We start from the raw sequence: 25,930 nt of genomic DNA, 5'->3' as shown, positions 1-25,930 counted from the left end.
GAAAGATAAGCAAGGGTAAGCTTTAACCTTTCTTACCCATGAAACGAAAGAATTTTAACGAAGGATAAGGAAGTGTATGGAGAATTAAAAATTTTTGTGTTCTAATTTTATCCTTGTTTTATTATATTAATTCTAAAAATTATTGTTTTAGATATTTTTTGCGTCGTTACGAAAAACACTCGCACCGCTCGACTCACATAGCTCGACACTTGCACTCCGTCGACGCTGATTTCGACTTTGATGCAAATGCTGACTTCGACGCCGACTTCAATGTTGACTTCAATGCCGACTTCGATGCTGACTTTAATGCCGACTTTGATGTCGATGCGGATGCCGATGCCTACTTTGACACTGACGCTGACTTTAACAAACGAATTATAAATGTTTGAATGCGTAAGTCTTAACCAATAAATGTATGTAAGATGTACTAATTTTTTGAACGCGTAAGTTTTTAATAAAAGTGATGATAATTTTATATATTTAACCTTTATTATCCTCCATTTTTTCCCAAATATAATAATACATGTTACTTCAATAAACCTTCCCACCCTCTTAAATAAATAAAATATAAATATTTTATTTTCCTCCTTTTTTTTTCTATTAATGAACCTTTACTTAACCTATCTAAATAGAGGATCATAATCTAATATTTTTCGCTATTACTTAATGATAGTAAGCTACCGATTCATGCAGTCAAACCCATTAACAGAGAATTAATATATTCTTTTTTGAAATCAATTCATTTTTTATTGTAGATTTTGTAACAAATTTGTATATAAATATACCAACCCAATAAAATATTTTAAATCCCAAAATATCTAGAATTTTATTTCTTAAAACATTCACAATATATTACCATTATAATATCCATCGTCTCATCATCAAAAATACAAAATTTACTATCACATACTCATTCTATCATATTAAAATTATATCATATTAAATAAATATATTTTAAAATATTTAAATTATTATCATTTTTTAATAATAATCTTACATTTAAAAAATAATTTTACTATTTTGTAAAAACAATATTAAAATTTTAAAATATATTTATTAAATAAAATAAATATTTGTGGGCTACCAAATGCATATTTAATTTTTAATTTTAAAATTTATATTTTTTAATAAATAAAATTAAAAAAATAAAAAATAAATAAACATAGGGGATGAGCCAACTCCTGGCTAGTCCACCCAGATCGCGTTCAAAGTATTAGACATGTTTAAATGAAAAGAATGATGTTTTTAATATCAAGGGATATTATAATACCCCATTAATATATACAGTGTAGATGCCCTTAAAAAAAAAAAAAAAAAAGCACAAACAGAGATCACCGAACATGTGGTGATCTATTCGGCCCCTAAACCGACCGATAATTTTGCAAAATTGCTACATCTTTGATTATCTTTGGAGTAAATTGGAAAAAAGACAAGGTGAACGTCCGCTTCGCTTTAAAAAACTGTCCGCAAACCCTAATCCCCTGTAACCCATATTACCGGACGGCAGGCACTTCCCGTTAGCTTGATTCATGGACGAAGAACATCCGGCCTCCGATTCGGCACTAAAGGACAAGGCGGACAGCCTCCACGCCCTGATCTCCGGTCCCCTCGCTGCCGCTGCAGCTAAAGCCTCAGCCCGATCCAGGAATATTCCAGCCGGTAAGGATTTTCATTTCTTCTTCAACTTCAATGAATTCAAAGCTCCTGTCAAGAAGATTAAGGAGAAATCTGAGTCCTCCTTGAGTATCATCGCTGCTTCGGATAATCTTTGGGGGAGCAATAAGCCGCCGAAGCTGCCCAACGATCTCGACGAGGCATGTGACTGGCTTGTTGGCCTCAACGATGAATTACTCGATCGTCTTGCAATCTCTATGGATGAGTTTAAGAGATTGAGAGAGGCGGAAGAGGCAGGTGGGAAGCCTACGCCAATGGAGCTGGAAGAGGGCGGGTTTGAGTTAGTTTACGGGAAGAAGAAGAAAAAGATTGGGGGTTCACTCAATACGGAGAAAGATGAGACCTTTTCTGCATCTGGCTCTTCGACAGTGGTTAATGTAGCAATGAAGGACAAGAGGACAACAACAGGGCGTTCGAAGGTTCCATTTCACATTCGGACCATTCCCCGACCGCAATATGAATATAAAATAATAGTGAATAACAAGAACCAACCATTTGATCATGTATGGTTGGAGACGAGCTCGGATGGAAGTCGGTTCATTCATCCGTTGGTCAGTTTCTAAAATTTTTTGTACGTTCCATGTTAATTTCCCCCCCTCATGCTTTATGGCTAACATTTATTCATCAACTAGTACCTTCTTCACTTTGTTTTATTTGTTAGCTATGGTACTTTTTGGAAGTGTAATTATCTAGATTGACATCAGATGGTACTTTTTGTTTTATTTGTTTCAGTCTATCAAAATAAGCCATCTATCCTCTTTGCCCCAAAAATAAAGTTACACATGGGCAGATATTCAGCTAAGCGTTCCACATGCTGCAGTATGTAATGATACCTGGAGTGGGGGTTCTTGTGGTAATACATTTGATGCTAAAGTCAATCTTTCATGAGGTCTTAATGGAATGTAAGATATTAAAAGGAAAATGGTGAAAAGGCCTCTACACAGTATACTTGCTTCTTTGTTGGGGAGTTCCCTTAGCTATCTTGTTGATGACAAGCAAGTAGTTTTTGTTAGAGGTGTTCACATGCCCCATGGATCATCAATCTATTGTGACATATCAATAAGCTGTGCGCACATGCAATGCGCCAACAGTGTGAGTCACGAGCGCAAAGTTGCTTCAAAATCAGTAAGAATGGTTTCCACATAAAATTTTCAAGTTATAGGTCAATGTGGATCTCCTGTCTTTGGCTACGCTGTCAACCCCAAAGAAGGTTATCTTAAGTAGTCACTTCCTTAGGGCATAATATGAAGTATCACATACTGCATAGTCCTCACCAGTTTGCAGATTTTTTGATGGTGGGTACCTCTTCAAGTTTGTAACAGAGTAGGTGAATAAATTATCCCATAACATTGGCCTTCTAACAGGGTTGACATATCTTTTAATGTGCTTCTTATGCATCACCTTTTGGTTCCTCATTGTCTCTACAACTTGTCAAGGAACTTCAGAAATGTATTTAATGAGTTATAGGCCTAGCCCATACTAGACTGTTCCTCTTAGGGATAAATCAAGATTAGGGTGTCTTTTTTTGCATCTTATTTATGGCTGGCAAACGGTTTTGGGACATTTGGCTTAACTATAGATATTGTTGACAAATATGAAACAAGTTTGAATTTAAAGGCTTGAGTATCATCTACAGAATAAACTTAATTGATTTTCTACGGATAGTTTCTTATAACCCCAGTCTCTTACTTTCCTTTGTTGTATGCTAGAGTCAAGTTGAGTTTTTTTTGGAGTTCAGGTCTCTTCGTTTGACAGGAAAAATGGCGAAGAGGAAGAGGAAGTGAGGAGAGAAGGGACAAAAGTTGAGTACTTTGGGCGGGTAAGGGGAAGCGAGGAAGTGAAGAGATAGGACAAAGTTGAGTACTTTGGTTGGGTAAGGGGAAGAGGATGAGGTAAAGGGATAGGATGAATATACAATGATGAATTTACCCTTGTCTCACTTGCACTGCAGGTGCTGTCGAGTTTCGCCATTGCCTGCCTTCACTCTCATCCGTGCTCCCTGTGCCTTTGCACCACCATTGCACCATCCCTACACCACCTTTGCGTACCCATATAACATTATGGGGTAATCACAATTAGAAAAATGGATACATATGACTTGTATGAGACAAATATAAGTTGTACATTAGACAAGTATGGAATTGATAATGCAAATCGCATCAATACCTCATGCTCATATCATTCCTAGGTCATTCAATCATCCAAGTATGTCATTCAATTCCTTTCTACCTTTCTGCTTGGTAAGTTTAGTAAGTTAGTCTGGCTTATTCTTTCTCCAAATCTTTTGTTGTTTTCTTGAGTTCCAATCTCCACAAGGAAGCTTCTCATTCTTCATTTTACTTTATTGGTTTCACCGTTAACGACACTTATACCATCTATATCCTTTCCTCAATATATTGGATCTTCAGGATGTTGGTTGACCCTTACTCTGCTGAGATTGCCACTGCATGGGTATCAAAGTAGACTGACTTAGCTCATTGATGGAGGGCCAGTGGTTGTCATTGGAGGTGTCTTCCATGCCACTTAGTTTGCAGATTTACTGCAGTTCACAAGTGACTGTGTCTGCCTTGTCCCAATCCTTGCATTGAATGAGACAACCAAAGAGTCAGGTGTATTGACGAACTGTTGAGTCATGGGAATGGGACCCTCCAAAAAAACTTTCTATTTTTTTCAGTAACTCTTGGTTAAGGTGGGGGTACACACTGAGGGCTAATAGGTTAGCCCTAGATCGGCTTTTTCTGGGCAATGCAGCTGTGCCAACTCTGATTTATTGAGTCTTGCCTACATATCAGATTTGTAAAGATGGGCATCCTTTTAGATCTTGCTGTTGGATAAGTAAACAAATCACTCTGTATCAATAATCTGGAAAATACATTCTTTGTATCTTCAGACCTCTCTCTCTATTCTCATGAATATTGACTTTAAATGGCTAACTAATAATTTAAGTGTGTTAGGTGTATTCAAGTGTCTCAAAAAATAAAAAATAAAAACTTGATACCTAGATACATTTTTTTTTGTTATACCTATTGCAAGAAAATACTTGGATAAATATGTTTTCTCTTGGTTATTTACAAACTATATTTTGTTTGTGAGTTTCATTTTCTTTATACAATTGAATTACGGGTTCTTTTTTTTCATAACACAGGAAAAATTTTCTATTGTGAACTTCGTTGATAGAAAGTGTGATGGTGAGCCTATTCAACCTCTTCCTCTTGAGGGTACTCCATTTAAGCTGGTGGAAGGTGTGAATGACTTAAAAATGGTAGCTGCTAAGTTGCAGGGTGTAGATGAATTTGCGGTTTGTACCTTCTAGAGTTTTGATGCTGAATACACCATATGTTTTCAACATATTCTTTTGGTGGTTTCATGTGCTTTAATTGTCTCTTTATGTAATAAAAATACTGCACTATTGTTTCAGATTATTCATTAACTTAGTATACAACTGATATTAAATAATTGCATCCGCCAAGCTTTGAGTTAGCCATGCCAGTGATTTAACTGTGGATGTTATCTCTTGTTGTTCAGGAACTAAGTGTGCCCTGGTTATAGTTATTATTCGAACAGTTGAACATGACTACTTATATTAGCTTCGAAGTGGATTGTTCTTGCTTCCTGTGTCCTAGCTTTTTTTTTTCTATTGTGAGAATATTTTCAGAGGAATATTATCTTCTGAGAAAAAAATTAGTTCAAACTAACTGTCTGGTTAGTCCTTGACTAATTGTTTAGGAGACCACCCTACATAAAAATTTGTTATTATTTCCAGTACCCTAATGTTTTCAAAAATTGTGAAAATATTCAGTGATACTAAATAAAAATTTATAGGCTGATAATGCAGAACTGCATTCTCCTGTCCATGATGGATAAAGTAATACATTCTTGGATTTCTTAGTTGCCAGTGTATAAAATGTAATAATTGTTCTCGCTTTTCCTTTGAATGCAAGTTTTTTGGCATTATCATCTCATCTCTTATCGTTAAGACAAAATATTGTGTTGTAGGATTGGAAAATATAACCCTTTAATAACTGAAATTTCGTATTGGTTTTGAATGTGTTTTGATGGTTGAACTTTTCCATTCCAGGTTGATTTGGAACACAACCAGTACCGGTCATTCCAGGGGCTAACCTGCTTGATGCAAATATCTACAAGAGCTGAAGACTTTGTGATTGACACCCTCAAGTTACGAATACATATTGGACCACACCTGAGAGAAGTTTTTAAAGATCCTTCAAAGAGAAAGGTAGGTTATGTTTTCTTTGAATACTGATTAAAATTTACAACTTAATTATTCATTATATTTACCTTCTACTCTAGATAATGCATGGCGCTGATCGTGATATCATATGGTTACAACGGGATTTTGGCATATATGTGTGCAACCTTTTCGACACTGGTCAGGTAGACATTTTCACCAATTTCTTTATGGGTGTAACTTTTGCAGACTTTGCAATACATGAAACATACCATGGCTTTTTTTTTTTGGAAGAATTGTTAACATATTAATTTTAGAAATATATAATACTTTCTTCCAAATATTTTTGTTTATCCATTTCACTTGAAGATTTAATCACTCTAGTCAGTTCAAGGTTACTCATTAAGGTGATATGATGGTGTATTTAGGATTCAAAGTCTCTAAGGATGTGACACATTGATACTACAGTATGTAGTAAAATAACTGGGGTTTTGCAGCTCTTTTTCTTGATTTTTCTTATTTGCAGTTTTGATATGCTTATGTTTTACATGCATTGAATTCTTGTTCTCAAAAACTTGATACTATCTATTTTTCTTTATACAGGCATCAAGGGTATTGCAAATGGAAAGGAACAGTCTGGAGTATCTTCTGAATCACTTCTGCGGAGTAAATGCTAACAAAGAGTAGCTTTTCAAACTTTATCATACTAATATTAAATAGTCTCTTATCATGTTTGAAACTTTTTATTGAGCTAATAAGTTTCAATTCAAGCAGGTACCAGAATGCAGATTGGAGATTGCGCCCTATTCCAGCTGAAATGCTCAAGTAGAGTGCAAAGTTTTTAGCTCTCCATATACATATACATATACATATATATTTGCTTCATTTACTTTAGCTTGAATACTTCATTTTATTGCATTTAACCCCACCACTATAAGATTCTGACTATGATTGCTTCTTATAGGTATGCCAGAGAAGATACACATTACCTATTTTTTATATATGATCAGATGAAGAGAAGGTTGCTAGCAGAATCATCAGATGGAAATGATCTCCTATTGGAGGTGATTCGTTTGTGATGTAATTTATAAATTGAAAGCTGCAACTTAGTCTAAGCCTAAACTGAATATTTATTCATCACTACTTTTTTTTTTTGGTTCTATGTAAAACAGTTGTTGTTTATTGCTCTTTATGTAACAGGCTTCTATTGACTGTGACAATTTTCAGGTCTATAAGCGCAGTGGTGAAATCTGCATGCAACTTTATGAGAAAGAACTTTATACGGAGACATCATTTCTAAACATCTACGGGTTTGTCATTCCTACCATTCTTTAATTAGTAATTGCTGCTCAAATGATGTAATTGACCTTTTTTTCTCTGTTTCCTATTCTAATGAATTTCTATCCTTTTGTCTTCATTAATTTGCTACAATATCCTTTTTAATATTCACCTCTACTTTTTTTTTTGTCATCATGAACAGGTTAGCATACATTGATTTAAATGCAGAACAACTTGCTGTTGCTGCTGTAAGTATATTTATCATTTTACCTATATACCACTTATCTGATTTCTAATTGAAATAATCGTGAGGTTAAGCATGATGGGTTTTCGTGGTGTGCTTTTGACATTAACAACATTTTTGGAATATTTTTGTCAGAAAAGTCTGATTTACACCTATTTATTCTTTATATCTTATCATTCAAGTTCTTAGAGAAATGATATGTTGAAATAGCTTTTATCAAGTATTTAGCTGCTCAAGAGCTAGAAACTGCTCATTGATCCTTTTGATATTGAGACAGAGACACAAGTAAACATATTAGATCTGTTATTTTTTTCAGATCTTGTTTGGTATAAAAAGGGCAGTCCGGTGCACGAAACTCCTACTATGCTACTATGTGGGGTCCTGGGGAAGAATCCATTATACACAGTCTTATCCTGTTTTTTTGCAAAAGACTGGAAATGATTCGAACATGTGACCTTTTGGTCACAAAGCAACAACTTTACTGTCCTGTTTGGTATCCGAGCTAAAAATCTCTGAAAAGTTATCATGGGGAGAATTAGCTCTAGGATTATGTGGCAAACTATATTATGTAGAGGATAATTGGATAATCATATTGCATAGCTATGGGAGTTGAGGCTATAGTTATTATAATAGTCCTATTATATTATATACAAGTCTAATCATATCAACTATAAGAAATAATGCAATCATTATCTTTGCATCAGTGTGAGATACAGGACAGATTTAAAACATTCAATATTTTTTTTATGATAAATCATACAGATCAATGACAATATAGAAAAATAGATTTTCATATTATCAAAGAACAACCCTGTTGCAGCAAATTCTAAAAATAAATATTCCTATCCCACAATATTACCTATTATAGTAATGGTTCATTATATAGAGGGTATAACAGTAAAAGCCCATTGGGAAGTTATAAGATTTGTCTTTTGGTTTGACTTTTTTACCCTTCTTTACACAGGTTAAATCCTACACTTAATGAATTCTCATTAAAGAGAGCTTAACCAAACATTAATTTCATAAGATTCTTATGAAGTCCTATGGAGTGGAAAAAGAACTCTGGAACTGTTAATCAAAGTTTGCAGTTATAGAAGATTTCATAGAATGTCCCACTCTTCATTATTTACATTTTAGATGACCAATTCTGTTCTGTGACTTAATATAAACCATCCATCTTAAACAGGGTCTTTGTCAGTGGAGAGATAGTATTGCACGTGCCGAGGATGAGAGTACTGGATATATATTACCGAACAAAACTCTTCTGGAGATTGGTACAGTTTTAACGCTTTTGCTGATCTTAATTTCAGCTCTCGGGTCAAACAACTTATTCATTATGATTTTTTTGTTTGATTGAAAAGCAAGGCTGATGCCTACTACTTCTGGAAAATTATGCCGACTGTTGAAATCAAAGCACCCTTTTGTTGAATGCCATCTGCTTTCTGTAATTGAAATTATTAAGCGTTCCATTGCCAATTCTTCTTCTTTTGAGGGGATAGCAGAACAACTAAAGGAGAAACGGCTGGAAGCAGTAAGTCGTGAGCATTCTCAAGATATCAAAATTATTTAGTTCCAAATATTTACCTTTGTCAAATACTGCATACACTGACACTGCAGATTATGGAAGTTAATATCAACACTAGATCAATCCCAGCTTCTGATGTCCTTATGGAGCCTACAAGTTCTGAACACGTTGATCAGAGTAGAAACGTTGCTACAGAAACAAGTGTTGAAACTGTTAAAACAGTTGAACATGATATGGATGCTGTGGAAGAATGCCCCAAACAATCAATCCAGAGTCCAAGAAGTGGAAGCACGTCAGCTATTGTGATGGAGCAAGAAAATAATGCTTTGCCATTGTCTGGAATTCAGTGCTTGTTGACGCAACCTGAGATAACTGAAAATTTTGATAAGGAAACGAGGGATAACAAAGTTATTGAACATCTTCCACAAAAACAAGTTTGTTTCTTTCCTGCTGTTTCTGTCTTTTTACTGATGATCGGATAATGATTTTTATTGACATCATTATAGGGTGGAATTGCCTCCGTCCAATTACTGAAAAAGCCTACTCAAGCTTTTGGAGCCTTATTTGGAGCTTCTTCCTTTGGGAAAAAGCTTTCCTCTGATAAAGTCGGTCTTACTAGCCAGGTATTTTGGATTGATGTTCATTGGATTGTAAGTCTCAAATTTTGCTTTGGTATATCTATTATTGTTGGGGTTACTTGTAATCAGTAAAAATGTTATAGTTTGGTGAATAGTAATCTATCGTATCATAGATAATTTATCTATAACTACAAGGATTATTCACCTAACTGGACAAGGTACATGAGATACTTTTTGTAGTAGGCTCAGATAAACAAAAATGCTAAAGAAGTTATACTTCCTACAGATTCAGGATCATTGTTGTTAAGACAATGAAATTTACTCACCAAATGTTGGGGTAAAACCAAGAACCTTTCAATTCGTATCATAAATACTTGTCTAATCAAATTTTCGACATTGTTGTACTGATCAAATTCATGACGCAGTTACTTTTAGTGATTAAGCTGACCTGTATGGTTGTTATTTTTGCGTCTATTGCTAAGCAGCATCATTTGTGAAGTTTGTATTTTTATGCTCCTATATCAACACAAACTTCGTTGTCTGAATAATATATATATATATATATATATATTTTGCTTTCTTCCTCCAGGATAAGAATGTGAATAAAGTCAAGGAGATTAAATTCAGTGTAGCTCTTCCATTCCATAGTTTTTCTGGTGGAGTGACCCCATCAGAGCCGGATGTTAGAGAGGACAAGAACCCTTCAGATCTGCAAGTCGAGGAGGACATAGAGTCCCCTAAACTGTCTGCTGAGGTCATACCACTGGCTCCAAAAAGTGACGATGAGGAGATTGGTATTGATCACCCAGCAACAGACAATGAGATGGATCATGAGGAATGTTCTTCTGATCATCCTGACATTGGCTGTGGCGGTGATAATAAACCAGAATGTAATACTAATGATCCAGCTGAAGTTATCTTAAACTTTGACAAGTGCTTTATGTCGATCAATGAGAGGAGGAACTCCCAACGGCAACTGAAGCCTAAATCTTCTAAAAAGCCTGCAAATATTCCTAGCATTGCGCCATATGATTATTCTGCCGCAAGGGGATATTTGAATTTTGGTAGGGTTGGACAACATGATAAAGCTGACACTGAAGACGACTGCAGAACGCAAGATCCTAAAACCGAAACTGAAGATAAGGGAAAGACTTCTCTAGGCTCCAGACAAATGCAGAGAGGTGCACCACAGGGTATGGCTCAAGTTGAAGGAAGATCAAGAGGATCTCAGCCACGCCGTCGTCAAGCTTTCCCTCCATCAGGCAACAGAAGCATGACATATTATTGACATTATTATATCTGTTCATTTTATTGGCAAGTGCAACAGAGGATTCATTTAGATCATCTTCTGAAGCAATCGATGAATCATAAAAAAATTCTCATACTATTCTGAGGCAGTTTTGTATGCCCTTGTATTTTTGGCTATGCGCTTGTACCCATTTTCTTAGGTCGAATGGTTAATACTAAAAATACAAACAAACGGTAAATTTGAGTTAAGAGCAAAATCATTTTGTTTGCCTTCGTTAACAATTGGAGCGGGAAACATTAAACACAGATAATATGGTTTTTTTTAACTTAAATGTGTTTTGTTTTAGGAATCTGATATAATTATCCAATGTCTGGAGTTGACCGGGAATAGATACGGTTTAAACCGTGTGGTTTGTTTGCTTTTGTTTTTTAAAGCATTTGACTGGATCAGCCCATAGATTTTATTCATCTCAAGTTATTTTGCATGCTAGTTGGCAAGTGGAATGAAATATTTCACCACACCAGCCAACACAAAACAAAATTTTAATTGCTGACTTCAATACTCGGAATAAAAATTTATGGAAATGAAAATGGTAAAACCAAACTTAGCTTGTAGGTGTAAACGAAAGAGGTAGTATGTTCTCCAATAGCAGCGCGCACACCACTCATTCATCTGTAGTCTCTTCCCACTTCCACACGGGGAGGATAGACAACAAACGAGATCAAAATGAGTGTAAAGTACTACCAAGAGGTCTAAGAACTCGCAGTCTTACTGCAACCAAGGATTATACCAAAACTACAAAAAGGAAGAGCATATCTAACTCGAGTTTACAGAACGGGCTAAAACTAGCCGAGTATGGCAAAGCAGATGTTGGCTGGAGCTATACTGACTGGCCTGTATCAGCAAAAAAACCATGTCTCATTACCAAATCTACTGCAGTTTTGTCATCTGGATTCCAGTTGTTGACAACAGCTCAAAAGCAATAACCAAGAGAGGCTGCCACAGCAATCGAGGCTCATCGCAGCAGGTAAAGACGGAGTAACAGTTCAGAAGCCACTGGCAACACCACTTGCTGCACCGTTGGTGACCTTTAATGCATCACCAGCATCAGCAGTTGCAATAATTTCCACTGGTGTTCTTTGAACATGATCACTGTTTACTGCTTCCTTGTTTGTAACAGAATCAGATTGTAAATTGAACTCGTTGCCAACTACTTGTTTCCCTTCCACAGGCATATGGGAAGTCTTTCCATCCCAGGCCTGAAACATATCTATTAGTTAGCTACACAACATTTCTTCTCTCCAAGTCCAAACTAACCAAATTGCAACTTGCCTGCTTCTGAAGCTGTTGCTTTGCTCTTTTTACTTGCATAAAGTGTTGACGATGTTCGTAAAAGTCAAAATCATCCAAAAGAGATGTGTTGCTTGTATGTTCCTTGAAAATCTTGAGCATCTGGATGCCCTGCTCTAGCTCCACCTGCGTGGTACAATTCAAAAAAATCAAGATAAGTATTTTATGTACCAATACACACCATAATCTGGCATACCTCCTGAGTGTCTCGACTGTTGGTAACTGGTTTGTTCTCATTGCTCTCTAGCGTGATATGCTTCAGATTGCTATTTGGGACATCCTTAATAATATGCCACTTGACTGGGAAGCACCCAATCCACTTATCTTGCTGCCAATAGTCAACAGTCTTGTTAAAATCAACACGGCCAACCATCTCCGCAACACCCACAAATTGTCCGCTAGTGTTAACCTGCATTAACAACACAATTTGCAAAGGTAATTTTCTGAGAAAAGCAAAACAAATTTCTGATATATGATCCTCATACTCACAGAAAAAAACAGAAATACAGGGCATCCTCCAGCTTTTTCATGAGCTTTCTGATATCCAGCATCCAGCTTCTTATTCCCATTAGGGGTGCTGGCCCATACATTGTACTTTATACTTTTATGAATATCATCCTCACTGTAAGACTTTATGATAAAGAATTTTGCATCAGAGTATTTGACAGGGAAGTCTTCCCGGTTGTACTGTTCACAATCCAGAGACACTCCAGTGTTCTCATTCCCAGACGAGGATAGGTTCTGATTCTTGCCAGAAATCACTGGAGGAGGCCCAGCAACCTTATGATTCTTTGAGTGGACCACCCTTGGTCCTCTGTTTAGCTCACTGAGTTCATGATAATTGCCAAAGGATATATTTCCTTGCCCTTCGGAGTGAGAAATGCCATCCATAAACATACTTGAATGTCCATATCCAAATCCACACATTCTGCTAACCAAAGGTGCAGTTGGACGCATTCCAGGTGTTGGTCTTGGGGCATTCATTCCCTGGGAAATATATGAATAAACAGTCAGCACAATGGGATACAAACATCTATAATATGATTGTTCACCTTAGCCAACAAAGAAATATAGCATAAGAAACTAAATACTCCAAAAAGAAAGCACATGATGATATGAAGGCAATCCAATATATGACCAGCAAACAGTTGCAAGCAGGTAAATTTTGAAATTACATAAACAATGATAGCCATCTAAACTACATACCATGACATGGGCAACAAGTTGACCATGGTTTCTTACAGATGAGTAGCTAGCATTATGCCCTGTACCGGAAGAGGAAGATCTAAATTTTGCTGGCCTGTGTTGGCCATTTAAGTATGGAGAATCATACCATACTTTAGTTGACCAAATTCCATTGGAACTATATCGAAAGTTCTGATAACCTCCATTCCCTTGTGAAGCATGTAATAAATTTTGGTGGCTAGACCTTGTGGTTCCTGGTCCATTACTTGTATTACTTTTTGGAATTCCATTAGAATTCTTCTGTGTATCCACTGGGATTGAAGGCTGGTCAGAAACAACAGAGCTAGAAAGGTTTCCTTGGTGAGTTGAACTAGTTGGCTGATGTGTCTGGAAAAAGGGAAGTGGATACTGATACTGTTGCTGATCATAAACTTTTCCAACATTCCCCATTGCCGGAACTGCTGTTCCATTAGAAGGATAAGCACTATAAGGTGCATATCCATAACCTTGATACATGTCACCATAGACTCCCTATCATAGACAAGAAAGCAATTACTTATTATGTATTTGATAGGCAAACCTAATGATAAACAACAAGATGACATATTCTACTATGAGCTTAACAAGGATAGATACTGAGAAACTAACTCACCAACTATACAATAAAATAATTTGCTTACCAAATCATAATGGCAACAAAAGAACCAAATTACTCTATGCAATAACATATGACAAGAATTATTTTTCTCAATCAATCATAGCACCCTAAATAACTTAATAGAAGAGCTTCAACGAGAAGATTTATTTTTCTCAATCAATCAGAGCACCCTAAAGAACTTAATAGAAGAGCTTAAAAAAAACTGTCACACAGGGAGTGCCCCCAACAATGATTACAGGAAATCTAGCCAAAAACATAATTTTCAAAACTGGAAGCACAAACTAAAGAATCTGAACAGGCTAATTTGATCTACAACACTCTCACACACTATCAGTCAAGGAGAAGACATTATGCATATTTTGGTGCAACTTATGAGTCAGCACCTGCATGCCATCTTGATTCACATACGTGGAGTAATCATTCCAGTCTTTGACAGCCTGATCATAACCTGAAGAATGCAACAGAAATGACATTTATATAGCAAGGAACAAAAGATTGCAGATAAGTGCAGTGACCAGGCAATCTTCATTACAATTCACCACCTCCAAAGAAATAGGCTGGGGATGCATAACAAGTGGGCACATAATAATTGCCACCATCAGTAAATTCAGACAGAACAGGTGCCGACGAACCCTCTGAAGGAGTCCACATGTTTGACGATTCAGCATTACTCGATCCAATATGGGCAACAGAAACCTAAATTTCAGAAGCAACCATTTACTCGCACCAATTATGTTCAAGGTCCAGAGATAGCTTATGCAAGAAAAAAACTACACTGAATAAAAAATATTACCTGCTTGGTGGCTTCAACAGCATCTTTGGACTTCGGCTGAGGATCCAAAGACAGCTTCTGCAATAAATTTGAAGCTTTCGCAGTGTAGCGTTAAGGATAATACCAACCAGACAAAGCTATCTTTTTGGCAAGAAAAGCTAAAAGCTGAGATGACCGAGAAAGTTCGAAACTGAAATGCATAAACTAACCTGATACAAGTTTCTCTATGATTGAAAAGAACCCTAACAAAGATCTGAGAAGCACCATTTACAGAAAAAAAGAAGAAGAAGAAAGCTACGGGATCCAAAACCTCAACCGGCTAAGAAAGAAACGCGAAAATAGAAAGGAAATGGAACCAAAAGCGATCATTCACGATCGATCGAGGAACCCCCGCATAAACCCTTCCAAGAACCCTCGAAGCCGAGGCGACAAGCAAGGAGAAGAAGGAAGGATACGGTCTGCTGCAGGGGCGACGGGCGCCATGAAGGAAGAACTCAGCTGTATCAAGAGGCGATGGAATGGAGAGCCGCCACCGCCACGGCAGGATTGGAGAAGGAGACGACGAAGACAGTGAGTAGTGAGAGAAGCCTTTAGAGTTTAGGGCTTCAAAAAGGAAGCGGTGATTCAAATAGCTCCACGGCTCCGCCTCCGCGACCGGTCTTTTTATATATATATATATATATTTGTATTTTTAATGTTTTGGATTTTCTTTTTTTCCCATATATAGAAAAAAAAATTCAATTTACCCGAACTTTATTGTCTGTTTTTCAGTTCGCTATTAATTCTTTGGAAAAATATAATTTACACCCAATAATTAGATTGAATTTCATTTATCACCTTCAGCATGAGAATTATTTAGAATAATATGGCGGTGCCCTTTTTTATTAGAATCATCACAGCACCCCTTTTTATTTTTTATTTTTAAAACTCCCCACTCTGCAGGCCCTTATAAATAACTTTAGATTAGATATACTATTCAATATTATGATCCCTGTTCCACTTACCTATTTTGTAGTTGTTATAATACATAATTCATTTATAAATATTTATATTATAATAACTATAATTTCATAAATTTTACTTATTTATTTAATATTCATGTTATAATAATATTTAATATGTTCAAAAATATTCCTATTATGATAATTATAATTTTATAATTGTTACAATATAGATTCATCCTGTTTATCATTTATATTATAACAATTATAAAATCGTAACAATCATGAAATTATAATTATTACAACGTGTTTAATCGATTTAGGATTAATACGTATGATATGATATAATAATGTCAATCAATGCATTTGAGAATAATGGTATCATTTCACATGAACCGTTGGGCGGGGCGCGCCCAAAAAAAACAAGGGCTTGATTTTTGCACAATTATTTATAAAAAAAAAAAAAAATCAACACCATTTCATTCTTTTTTATTTGACATATAATAGTTCATACAGGCCCTTGTTTGACACTGTTTACAACAGTTTGCTCAAACAAAATGTGAGAAACTTTTAATTTTGAAACCAATCCCCAATAATAAAAAAAATCACATCCCGCAAATCTCTGTACCAAAAAAGGAAATCACAAAAAAAAATATCACAATTTACACTCAAAAAATCATATTTGTAAAATTCCTTTTCTTCTTTCGTTAAAAAAAATATATAAAAAAAGAGGGCAAATTTGTCAATCCAGGAATGGTTGCACCAAGAATTGAAACCCCGACTTCTCGCGTAGAAGCGGCGGCGGCTCCACCTCGGAGAAGCTGATGTCGATTACCGATCGAGATATTTCATCCAAAGAGAAGGAAATGCTGCCAAATTGAGGTTAGGATCGATCAATCGATATCTTATTCATAATACTACCAAAAAGTACACCTTTTCTTTGTGTTCGTGCTTGTGTGTGTGGATTTGAAATCATTCGTCTTTCTCTTACCTGGAATCGTCGTCCAACAAGAAAGAGCTATGCGTCATGTAGGTGTCGTCAGTCATCATAGTTCTCATCTTTGCAATCACCTGAAATGCACTAGATTTACTCGTCGTGTTTCGAATTACTAGAGGTTGTGATTATAGTTTGGCTTTAGGTGATTTGGAAGGCCATTGCGAGAAGGATATAAGATAATGTGATGAATAAAACCTCACCTCTTGAGATAATCCATGCGTTCCATGAGTAGCATACTTGTCATCCCAAAACATGGTACCGATCCTATAGATTTGAGGGACACTCAGGGCCTGAAATCAATTCAAAGATTGTTATATATACTCCCCAAAGCTAGATATTTATATAGAGTTCAGCTTCCAACTTACCGGGCAGAGTTCCTTTGTTATCTCCTCCAAGGATTTTTGGGACTTCTGATGCAGAACCTGCACATAAGGTATGCTTTAGTAATCTTTATGCGATTAATATCTGTAGTTTTTGGGACATCATATTGCACGTACCAGAAACCCAACTGCTTGTCTTATGTGTTGGAGTTCATCCCACGAGGTTCCAGCAAACTGCAAATAGTCAGTTGGCGTTATTATCTGTTTATTTTGTGCATTTCGGGCTTCATTATGCAAACATTTCATGATACTATCAACTGACCTCTTCCGTTGTTTTGGAGCTCCATTGCTCCAATTCCTGCAGTCCAGCCTTCAAAAATTCTGCATTGCTAAATGAACAACATTCTCGGCGAAGTAGCAAGCTGTACAAAGTTGCATTAATATTATATGAGATGCAAATCTCAATCATTTTTGTTAAATTCCAGTGCCAAAGCCATTCCATTCTTGTCTTTCAAAGAACATATATTACAATGATGTGGAATGCATAAGGTACCTGTTAAATAATTGCACATTGATAAATGCAAACACTTGGCTGAAAGTCTTGCTTATTATCATCATGGGCACCTGCAATGAAAGGATTAATTTTTTAACAGAAAATTTTCAAATCTCATAAATAATTCTTTCTCAACTTTAATTTTCACATTATCCGGTCTTTGAGGTCTTTGGGTTCTTTTCTTTGAAACAAGAAACTCTTTTAATTCTGGTAAAGAAGAACAAAGAAATCATACATAGTTTTCTCTGAGCATAGATAGTGTACGATCCAAAGATTTGACAATGTTTTGCCAGTGAATACTAGACGCTTGCTTGGCTACTAAATTGGAATGAATGCTCTTAGCGGATGGCCGTATTGATCTAGGCCTGAAAGATCTTGGTGCCTGTAGACAAATTTCCACTTTAACTAGTATTTAGTACTCGATCTTAGTCACTTCAATTATACACATAACCTTGGCACGGACCTGTATGCACATAGTCAAGAATGGTCCAATCTCTTTTTTTAGGCTGTCTCTGATAATCCCATAGATCTTCTCAACATATGCTGTTAGTTGTTGCTTGAAAAGTAACGCTGGGTACTTTGCTTCTATCTTTGTTTGGTCATCGGTCTTGCTTACCATACCACTGCATCCATTGGAAATCCCCACTCCAGTTGAAGATAAGCGTGTGTTCTGAAAAATAGGTAGTCCAAGATTATGTACATGGATACAGAAGAGAAATTGCAAAAAAGAAAAGTATTTTGGCCATAATCAATCTCCCTTAGCTACTCTCGAGTCTTAGAAAATTAATAGGATTATTCCATCTCTATCAAGAGAAATTACTAAGAAGCAAAAAATCATTTTCTTTTATTGCTGGATAATAACGACAGTCAAAAGTGAAACTATAGAGTTTGCAGTTTGTCTAATTTACTCTTATAAAACACTTATATGATGGATCAAGTTTCATACTCTTGCCATTCTACTAAATAAGGGGACTGTAGTTGTTCGACTTCTGTGCAAGCCTGTAGTTGATGTACTGCTTGCTTTGAGGTTTTTTTGCAAGAGCAGTAGAAGTGTAGAGGTCGTTGAAATCCAATAAGCAAGTTCACCAACATTCTCCTGGTGCTGTGCAAAGGATCAAAAGAAGTCACTGGCATTAAGAAATAATTTTTTAAGGTAAAAGAATTTTGTTGGTCCTATATCCTATAGTTAGTCTGACTACCTCAGTAAAAGATCTGAGTGTTTGTATTATCCGGTCAAATATGTTTGTCTTCTCTGCTTGAAATGAGTGCCATTGAAGCAGTGATTTATACACAATACATGCTGTGGAAGGTCTTTTGTTCTCAAATCTCCTATATTCTGAGAGACACTTGATAAGTGCATCATGATTTTCCTGCATGCATAAAGTACTTGAGCATGTACATTTGATTAACCGATAATCAGAAATATCAAAGAAACTATTCAATGCAGAAACACCAGAATAATCATTGATGATCTACGTTGTTGTTCTTGCTGCTGGCAGTTTTACTGCCATCACTAGAGTAATTATTTTCTTACATACCTGTTGCCGATCAGTTAGTGATTTCTGTTTACTTAGAGCTGGTGCATGAGGTGCTGTGGCTGGCTCCTGCAATTTGAAATTTTGTTCATTAAAAAGAAGTTCTAAGTGAGTTCCTATTTGGTACTTGTGTGTCCATTAGCATCACGAGACCATTACTTATTTTCAGTTTTGAATCATTTAGGAAGTTGCTAATTTGTATACCTTGATTACTGGTGGTTCAGTAGTTTTGGAATCAGCATTTGGGTGATAAACTGGAGCAGGCCGATTGCGGAGCAACTGGTTCTCTGACTCCAATGTGCTGATCTTGCTTTCAAGACTAGAAAGCAATTGTGAAGACTATATCAGTTCTATTGGAAATTCTTTCAGACAAAAAAGAAATTCTTTATTTAAGGCATGCTATTTGATACCTTTTGATTTGATCAGATAAATCTTCATTTGAGGAAGCAACTAATGCTTGCTGCCTCAGAACTTTATTCTCAGACTCTAGACCAGACAAATTTGTTTCAAGACTGCATGGTTAAGTGGATAGTTATTTGCATTCCTTAAAGTTCCAAATGTTTTTGATGCTTTTATGTTTTACATAACAAAAGGAGGGAAAGTAGACTACTTTTGTATATGGTACCTCTCTATCATCTCTTGCATTTGGCTGATTTTTGAGTTGTATTCTTCTGTGTCTCTTAGTAATTCTTCAACACGATTTTGAACCTCATTATATCTTGACTGCATGGTTAAGTGGATAGTTATTTGCATTCCTTAAAGTTCCAAATGTTTTTGATGCTTTTATGTTTTACATAACAAAAGGAGGGAAAGTAGACTACTTTTGTATATGGTACCTCTCTATCATCTCTTGCATTTGGCTGATTTTTGAGTTGTATTCTTCTGTGTCTCTTAGTAATTCTTCAACACGATTTTGAACCTCATTATATCTTCCTTCAAATTCCTCGGCCTTGGACCTGAATATACTTAGCTCAGCCTGTAAAGAATCAGACCCTTCGTCAACGTTAATAAATCATGTTGTTTCATATGTTTATATGCACATATCACATTCTTCAACTTGGATGACCAAAGATTTGTTTGTTCTAGTTCTTCAAATTCAAATTCATCCTTATAGATATTCCTATGCATGCTTATTATAGATTTTTGACAGAGTAATGGAACCTCTAGCTCATTATTGCGGTTGGCTAACGAATCTAGTTTGGCATTGTCGACCACTGGGACCTCTTTAATGACTGGTGGTGCTTGTTCAATAGCAATCCTAGCTGCTTCCTTTTCTCTGATAATTGCTTCTTGGGCTTCATTAAGTTTCACATGCATTTCTTGTATTGCACTTTGTAGCTTTGTAATTTCTTTCCCTTTAGCCTCTTCGATGTCAATCTACATAAGCACTCCATAATAGTTAGACTGTAATGAATATATGCATCCACTCTATTTTTAAATGATAGCATACCCTCATATGCTTTTCAACATCTAATCTCCAAGTTAGCTCTTCAACCTTCTTTTCAAGCTTGTCCTTTGCTTCCTTAAGTGCTCCTGTTTCCCTTGCAGCCTATATACCCAATTTGTCAATAGTGAAATCCAGCAGCATGGACATTGCACTTTCTAGCCATAATCCAAAAAAAAAATATGAAGGCAAGGTACCTATTTGATAGCTAAGAACAACTTACCATTCTTAACTTCCGAAGTTCCTTTCTTCCAATACGCCCTCTCCACAGGCATTGAAGTATCAAAGTTGCTTTCTTTTGATGTTTATAAGCTGAACGAGCTTGATATAGACGCCATTGAGTCTGTAGGTCATAATAAAAAGGTATGAATTCTAAATGGTTTTATGGTCTTTATTACAAGGTATTCAATATCTAATTCCTTTGTAAATCCACATACTTGTATTATTATAGCAGCCTTGGTTCTCCTTTTATGTCTGTATTCATTACGTGCTGCCATTGCTTTTAGTCCTGTTTGAATAACAATTGCAGCTGACCGCAATTGTGAATAAGATTTTCTAGCCACATGAGAACGTGCATATTTCTGGATGCGTATCGATGCATCCTGTCTTCTCATGCTTTCATATAGCTTTCTTGCAAGACGTGCTGCACCAGTAATAAACATGTCAGCAATATGTAGAAATGTTTGCTATCCTACAAAAGAAATGATAGAACAGGAACCTCTCCAAAGCTTTTGCAGTTGAATTGAGGCTTTGCGCAAAGTTAGGAATTCCTTCCGAGCAAGATGTGTATGTATTTGCCTCTGGATGGTCCTTGCAGCATTAGACAAAACTTCCATGCGGCGAGTATCTAGTTCAGCCATCTGACCAGCTCTGAGGAATACTTTCGTTTTTCCTATCTGAAAGCAAAACATTGCGCTAATTTTTAGAATGCATAAATAATATATCAAGATAGACTCTGTCTCTGTTTTGGATTTTTTTGACAATAAACAGGATGCACCTGATAGCCTTTCAAGCCCATTCTTTCCAATATAGCTGCACATGCTGCTTTTTCATCCGAGCTGCAAGATTTGATATGTATTCCATCTTTAAATTTCATAAAATCTTTGGAAAGCAGATTGTAGTTTCTTAGTAGAACTTGTTACCTATCAACAAGATCTACTGCAAGAATTCCAAAACGATCAACAAATTCCTCAAAGGTTCTTTTTGTTGGATAGCCAGCGCAACTTATCCTGATCGCTTCCAACACACCCTAAGTAGGAGAGAAAGTGAGAAATGAGATACACAGTATTTCAGATCTTGCTGGATAGAGGATGATAAGATAATTCCAGTTCGATGCACGCTCACTGACCCCACATCTCAATTGGTTCAAGACATTGAAATTTTCAAAGATTCCTGGTTTTAAGACTGTATTGGGCTTTATACATCTGATGTAATGCGGTTCTGTGGTGCTCAAAGTTTCCATAAGTGATTGGAGTTGTTGCTGCAAATTTCCCCTAAAGAATCTTTAGGAATTTAAAGAAGATTTTAACTCATGGATGTAAAATCTTTTGCTCCTTACCTTAAAGCGAGTACCTATTGATGAGAACTTCGATTGTTTTGAAGCTTCCTCAGGTAATGGTGGAATTAGATTTGCCACGAAAGGACACTTTGAAGCATTTAATAGAGCTTGATGTTCTGCAACAACGTAGTCTTTGTTCTTATCGAGGAATAGATCAGCTTGGTAAGTAACCTGTTGATTAAACTTAGTGACTTAGTTCCATATAGAAGATAAATCACATTTGGTACATCTATCACTTGTCTTATCTTGTTTTCCTTACATCTCCAGCATAATGGTTGATGTTAAAGGCAGTTCGAGCAAGTTTTGGCTTGCTAAAACGCTTGTGATTCTTGTATGTTTGGTACATCTTCTGAGCAAAAGTTTCATGAGTTGACTTTGGAAACATGCTGCAATATCAAAATTAGTTGGATTAATGTCCATCATAATATTAGCTACGATTGTTTGTCGGCACTGTTCCAACCAAAAAGGAAGGGAAAAGGCTTACCATGCTTCATCAAGCAGTGCAATTATTCCCCCAGGTTTCTGCATCGAAATAATAAGAATTAGTGCCCAGCTTCTTTTTTTTTCATCAATGATAATCACGATGGATGTAATGCTCATTTTTACCTTTTCTATAAGATCCAGTACGTCTTGATTATCTACGAACTCCACATAACTCCAGTCGATTTCTTCTTTGGTGTACTCTTCTTGCTCCATCTTGAATACATGCTGTTTTCCCCAAAAAATTAGCATTAATAAAGATGCTGTTTCATTTAGTGTAAGTATGATAAAGTTGATTGTTTATATACATACTTGATTGAAGTGTTGTTGCAATTTCTCATTAGTTAAGTTGATACACAATTGCTCAAAACTGCCAGCATTGAACTTTTTGTTAGTAAAATCCTAGAAATGTGCTTGCATTTTCCAAAATGTATACCTGTTTATCTTGAAGCTCTCAAATCCATATATATCGAGTACGCCAATAATTTCTTTTGCATCTGGATCCTGCCCAATTGAGGTGTTGATTGTGTCTACTATCCTGCCATGATATTTTGAAAATGCTTTCACAAAATATGCATCAACATTAACTATCTGAAACTACCAAGGATTGAAGGATTTTGTTTAAGATTGGATAAACATGTCTGCTGAAGATTGACAAGATTGTTCATCAAATATACCAAGTTAGATAACTGAGATCAATCATGCTCAAATAATCTTACCAGTCAAACAATCTTGAGTATACTGTTTTAGCTAAAGCGTCACGACTTAGTGCAGCAGACTCTGGATCAAGAAGCTTTGTGATTTTGCCATCTGGTGTAACAATCACACGCTGGCAAAGGGAATCTTGGAGTGCTTTTTCATCAGCCCTGTGAGCGCGGGAGATTTTAGCATGTAGAAATTTAAACAATGAGAGCATAACTTAGGTGATTATCGTGCACAAGATTCTTGTTTCGCACATTAGTAACTCTGCAGCTGTTTTAAGATGGTAGAGTGATTTCTCATCTCTCAACTTTGAAGAATCAATTTCAGTCCCTTTGGCAAAATTTATGTTCCCCAAGTGAAGAATTGCAGCTACTACTCGAAATATCGCATCCTGCACATGAAATACCATTCCCTGTTGATTCAGATGCCATATATATACTTTTTTCTAAGTCCAAATACGCATGCGAGATGTTAAAACCTGATCTTCCTGATTGATTCCGACAATATCCATGGCTTTTCTAGTTTCTAAGTATTCCCTGGCATCGTCCATGTTTGCTACTTCGAAACAATTTGTTTGGTTTAGATAATGAAATGTTCTTGGATCTGCAACCTTAAACTTCTTCGCTTCCTGAAACAAGAATGAGTAACAATATTCTTACCAAATGATAAACCTTTTGTGTAAGAATTTCTCTGTTAAAAGATTGGAGTTGGCGAAGTACCTCTGGGGGTGCGGAACAGAGCATATAGAAACAATGGTAGTTTCTTTCTGGATCAGATACTTGGCATACCCGTGAGCGTTCAAGAAGGTATGTGCGAACTGCAGCTCCTGAGATCTTCCCGTATTTGTCAAATTGGATTTCCACAAACTTTCCAAAACGACTGGATATGTAAGATATTTCTTGATATTAGATTTAGAGCTATGCTAACACAACTACTTGTTTGTAAATAGGGAATTTTTAAAGCATCTGTTTACTGATCACCTTGAGTTGTTATTTTTCACTGTTTTTGAATTGCCAAATGCTTCGAGCACCGGATTGGACTGCAAACGATAGTGCATTATCCTCTTCAAGTAGGGATTAAGCTCATAATAATCTCTATTATAAATGCTAGAGGTAAGCATTTTGTACCTCCAAGACCTGTTGCTCTACTGTTCTTCCCTCGGTGCCTGATCTGCCTCCCATGAAAGCTAGATATCTCATGAGCATCTTCGTCGTCTCAGTTTTACCAGCTCCACTCTCGCCACTAACCAAGATTGACTGGCTTCCATGGTCATTTATAATTGCCCTGTTACGCTTACAATCCCAAATTTAGCAGCCATTTTGTTTTTATTGCGACATTTCCATCGAATCATCGAACTAACATCTGAATTTATTGCAGCCTACCTGTAGCAATCATCCGCCACTGCGAAAAGATGAGGATTCAGCTCGCCGAAAGCAGCCCCCTTGTACTGTTCCATCATATGCACATCATACAAATGCGGAAGCCTTTGAAATGGATTCACAGCGATCAATATATTCCCAGTGTAGGTCTGTCAAATGAAGTTATCCTCTGTTTAAGCTTCTGAGAATGTTGTTTTCAGATGGATTTTGTAGGATGGAACGTACATAAATCTCATTTAGTGCATATCGGGAAGAAAGGTTTTGCAGAACTCCTGGCTCATGGAGATATGCCAATTTGGTCATGTCATCCACCCCAGCTGCAGGAGCTTCTGTGTCTTTGGGGTATATACTCGACAGATTCGCCACAACCTGCATGGTATTCGACTTAGTAGTCTACTTTTGAGCTAGTAACAGAGGAACAATAAAAGTTTCTTGTTATGGTTAATTATGAGATTCGAGAAACATCAAATTTTGAAGAGCTTTGTGAGATCTTGAAAGATACTCTAAGCTCCATACTAGTTTTTTGTTGGATTCTTCTTCAGTAACAGAACTCAGTTCCACCAATTTGGGCGTGAACTCTGCTTTCGAGTTCATCTATAATTCAAAATTGTTTGGATTTCATGGCACAAATTAATCAATCCGTTGGTGTTTTTATTCAGAAAAAAAAAATAAACAGGAAACTAAGCTGCTGGCAGTGAGTATGACATACGGTCTTGCCGATGGTGGTGAGTATAGTGGCGGCGCCGCCTTTGATGGCCGTGACTTGCCCGTCGATCCATGCCGCCTCGGGATCCTCCACCCACACGTGCGACCCCACGATGATGTTCACCGGCGTCCCCTGCGCCCCCGGAATCAAAGATTAATTCGGCAAGTGAATCCAGGAAGACGCGTGATCTGATAATGATCAGACAGAACTCACCATGATGCTCTGTTTCTGCCTTGAGCCGCCGCCGACGATCGATCATTCAATCGAGGAAGAAGACTAGAGAGAAGGCGAAGCAAGGAAAGGAAAGGCAAGGAAGAAAAGAAGAGATTGGAGAGGAAAAAAGATTAAAGAAATGTAAAGGCGACGGGAGAGGGAATGAAGAAGGTGGTGGGGCAGTGATGTGGTTGGAGGAGCTCCGAAAGAGAAGGGAAAGAAAGAAAGAAAAGAAAAAAAAAAAGTCGGCCCGAGACGGTGGAAAAGCCAGCCTGTCACTGTCAGCAGATCCAAGTCAGCAGATGACGTGGCAGAGCACTGGGGCCTTGGATTCGGCTGGGTGATGTGTCGGATATCCTCTATTCATACGAAATGGATTTCACCCCCTCCCCCCAAAAAA

At 36.7% G+C, this 25,930-nt stretch overlaps 3 protein-coding genes across 5 annotated transcripts; 1 reads left to right on the top strand and 2 right to left on the bottom strand.

The window, feature by feature from the left end:
- The first annotated feature begins 1,454 nt into the window (after positions 1–1,454).
- LOC122046544 (protein RRP6-like 1) lies at positions 1,455–11,015 on the top strand. 2 transcript variants are annotated; one of them, XM_042607292.1, is made up of 14 exons: positions 1,455–2,225; positions 4,820–4,972; positions 5,753–5,911; positions 5,986–6,069; positions 6,467–6,546; positions 6,638–6,688; positions 6,828–6,927; positions 7,091–7,173; positions 7,344–7,389; positions 8,572–8,659; positions 8,747–8,916; positions 9,003–9,344; positions 9,417–9,533; positions 10,078–11,015. In XM_042607292.1, the coding sequence occupies exons 1-14, from the start codon at positions 1,530–1,532 to the stop codon at positions 10,774–10,776; spliced, it is 2,868 nt and encodes a 955-aa protein (XP_042463226.1). In that variant the 5' UTR covers positions 1,455–1,529; the 3' UTR covers positions 10,777–11,015. The 2 variants fall into 2 exon arrangements, with proteins under 2 accessions (XP_042463226.1, XP_042463227.1); XM_042607293.1 differs by having other exon boundaries at positions 2,045–2,245.
- Positions 11,016–11,283: 268 nt separating this feature from the next.
- Positions 11,284–15,346, bottom strand: LOC122046543 (YTH domain-containing protein ECT4-like). Of its 2 annotated transcripts, XM_042607290.1 has the most exons (9): positions 15,158–15,346; positions 14,724–14,797; positions 14,473–14,626; positions 14,314–14,378; positions 13,294–13,803; positions 12,577–13,074; positions 12,284–12,496; positions 12,070–12,213; positions 11,284–11,996 (listed from the first exon to the last, which is right to left on the bottom strand). In XM_042607290.1, the coding sequence occupies exons 1-9, from the start codon at positions 15,183–15,185 to the stop codon at positions 11,784–11,786; spliced, it is 1,899 nt and encodes a 632-aa protein (XP_042463224.1). In that variant the 5' UTR covers positions 15,186–15,346; the 3' UTR covers positions 11,284–11,783. The 2 variants fall into 2 exon arrangements, with proteins under 2 accessions (XP_042463224.1, XP_042463225.1); XM_042607291.1 differs by lacking the exon at positions 13,294–13,803.
- Positions 15,347–16,096: 750 nt separating this feature from the next.
- LOC122046542 (myosin-12-like) lies at positions 16,097–25,690 on the bottom strand. The gene is made up of 39 exons (XM_042607288.1): positions 25,531–25,690; positions 25,321–25,449; positions 24,837–24,980; positions 24,615–24,760; positions 24,360–24,516; positions 24,213–24,271; positions 23,952–24,111; positions 23,711–23,860; positions 23,487–23,623; positions 23,250–23,396; positions 22,967–23,068; positions 22,843–22,900; positions 22,657–22,758; positions 22,535–22,572; positions 22,310–22,436; positions 22,051–22,221; positions 21,841–21,972; positions 21,635–21,741; positions 21,490–21,550; positions 21,211–21,388; positions 20,930–21,135; positions 20,716–20,835; positions 20,499–20,597; positions 20,210–20,425; positions 19,885–20,024; positions 19,459–19,560; positions 19,253–19,367; positions 19,052–19,117; positions 18,713–18,883; positions 18,460–18,615; positions 17,977–18,183; positions 17,749–17,895; positions 17,514–17,584; positions 17,283–17,382; positions 17,138–17,194; positions 17,006–17,062; positions 16,841–16,930; positions 16,635–16,714; positions 16,097–16,512 (listed from the first exon to the last, which is right to left on the bottom strand). The coding sequence occupies exons 1-39, from the start codon at positions 25,531–25,533 to the stop codon at positions 16,386–16,388; spliced, it is 4,635 nt and encodes a 1,544-aa protein (XP_042463222.1). The 5' UTR covers positions 25,534–25,690; the 3' UTR covers positions 16,097–16,385.
- Between the last annotated feature and the right edge of the window lie 240 nt (positions 25,691–25,930).

This window comes from Zingiber officinale, chromosome 2B, assembly GCF_018446385.1.
Source record: "Zingiber officinale cultivar Zhangliang chromosome 2B, Zo_v1.1, whole genome shotgun sequence".
Taxonomy (NCBI): domain Eukaryota; kingdom Viridiplantae; phylum Streptophyta; class Magnoliopsida; order Zingiberales; family Zingiberaceae; genus Zingiber; species Zingiber officinale.
Note: the sequence above shows the minus strand (reverse complement) of the source record. Positions and strands in the feature narration are given on the sequence as shown.

Coding starts and splice junctions, on each gene's coding strand:
- LOC122046544 (XM_042607292.1), top strand. CDS start 1,530: ATGGACGAAGAACATCCGGCCTCCGATTCGGCACTAAAGGACAAGGCG. Junction 5,912..5,985: donor AAGATCCTTCAAAGAGAAAG/GTAGGTTATGTT, acceptor CTTCTACTCTAG/ATAATGCATGGCGCTGATCG. Junction 9,534..10,077: donor AAGTCGGTCTTACTAGCCAG/GTATTTTGGATT, acceptor TTCTTCCTCCAG/GATAAGAATGTGAATAAAGT.
- LOC122046543 (XM_042607290.1), bottom strand. CDS start 15,185: ATGGCGCCCGTCGCCCCTGCAGCAGACC. Junction 12,214..12,283: donor ACAGTCGAGACACTCAGGAG/GTATGCCAGATT, acceptor TGTACCACGCAG/GTGGAGCTAGAGCAGGGCAT. Junction 11,997..12,069: donor AGCAACAGCTTCAGAAGCAG/GCAAGTTGCAAT, acceptor GATATGTTTCAG/GCCTGGGATGGAAAGACTTC.
- LOC122046542 (XM_042607288.1), bottom strand. Junction 23,069..23,249: donor TACTCAAGATTGTTTGACTG/GTAAGATTATTT, acceptor ATATCATGGCAG/GATAGTAGACACAATCAACA. Junction 21,742..21,840: donor TGAACCAATTGAGATGTGGG/GTCAGTGAGCGT, acceptor TCTCCTACTTAG/GGTGTGTTGGAAGCGATCAG.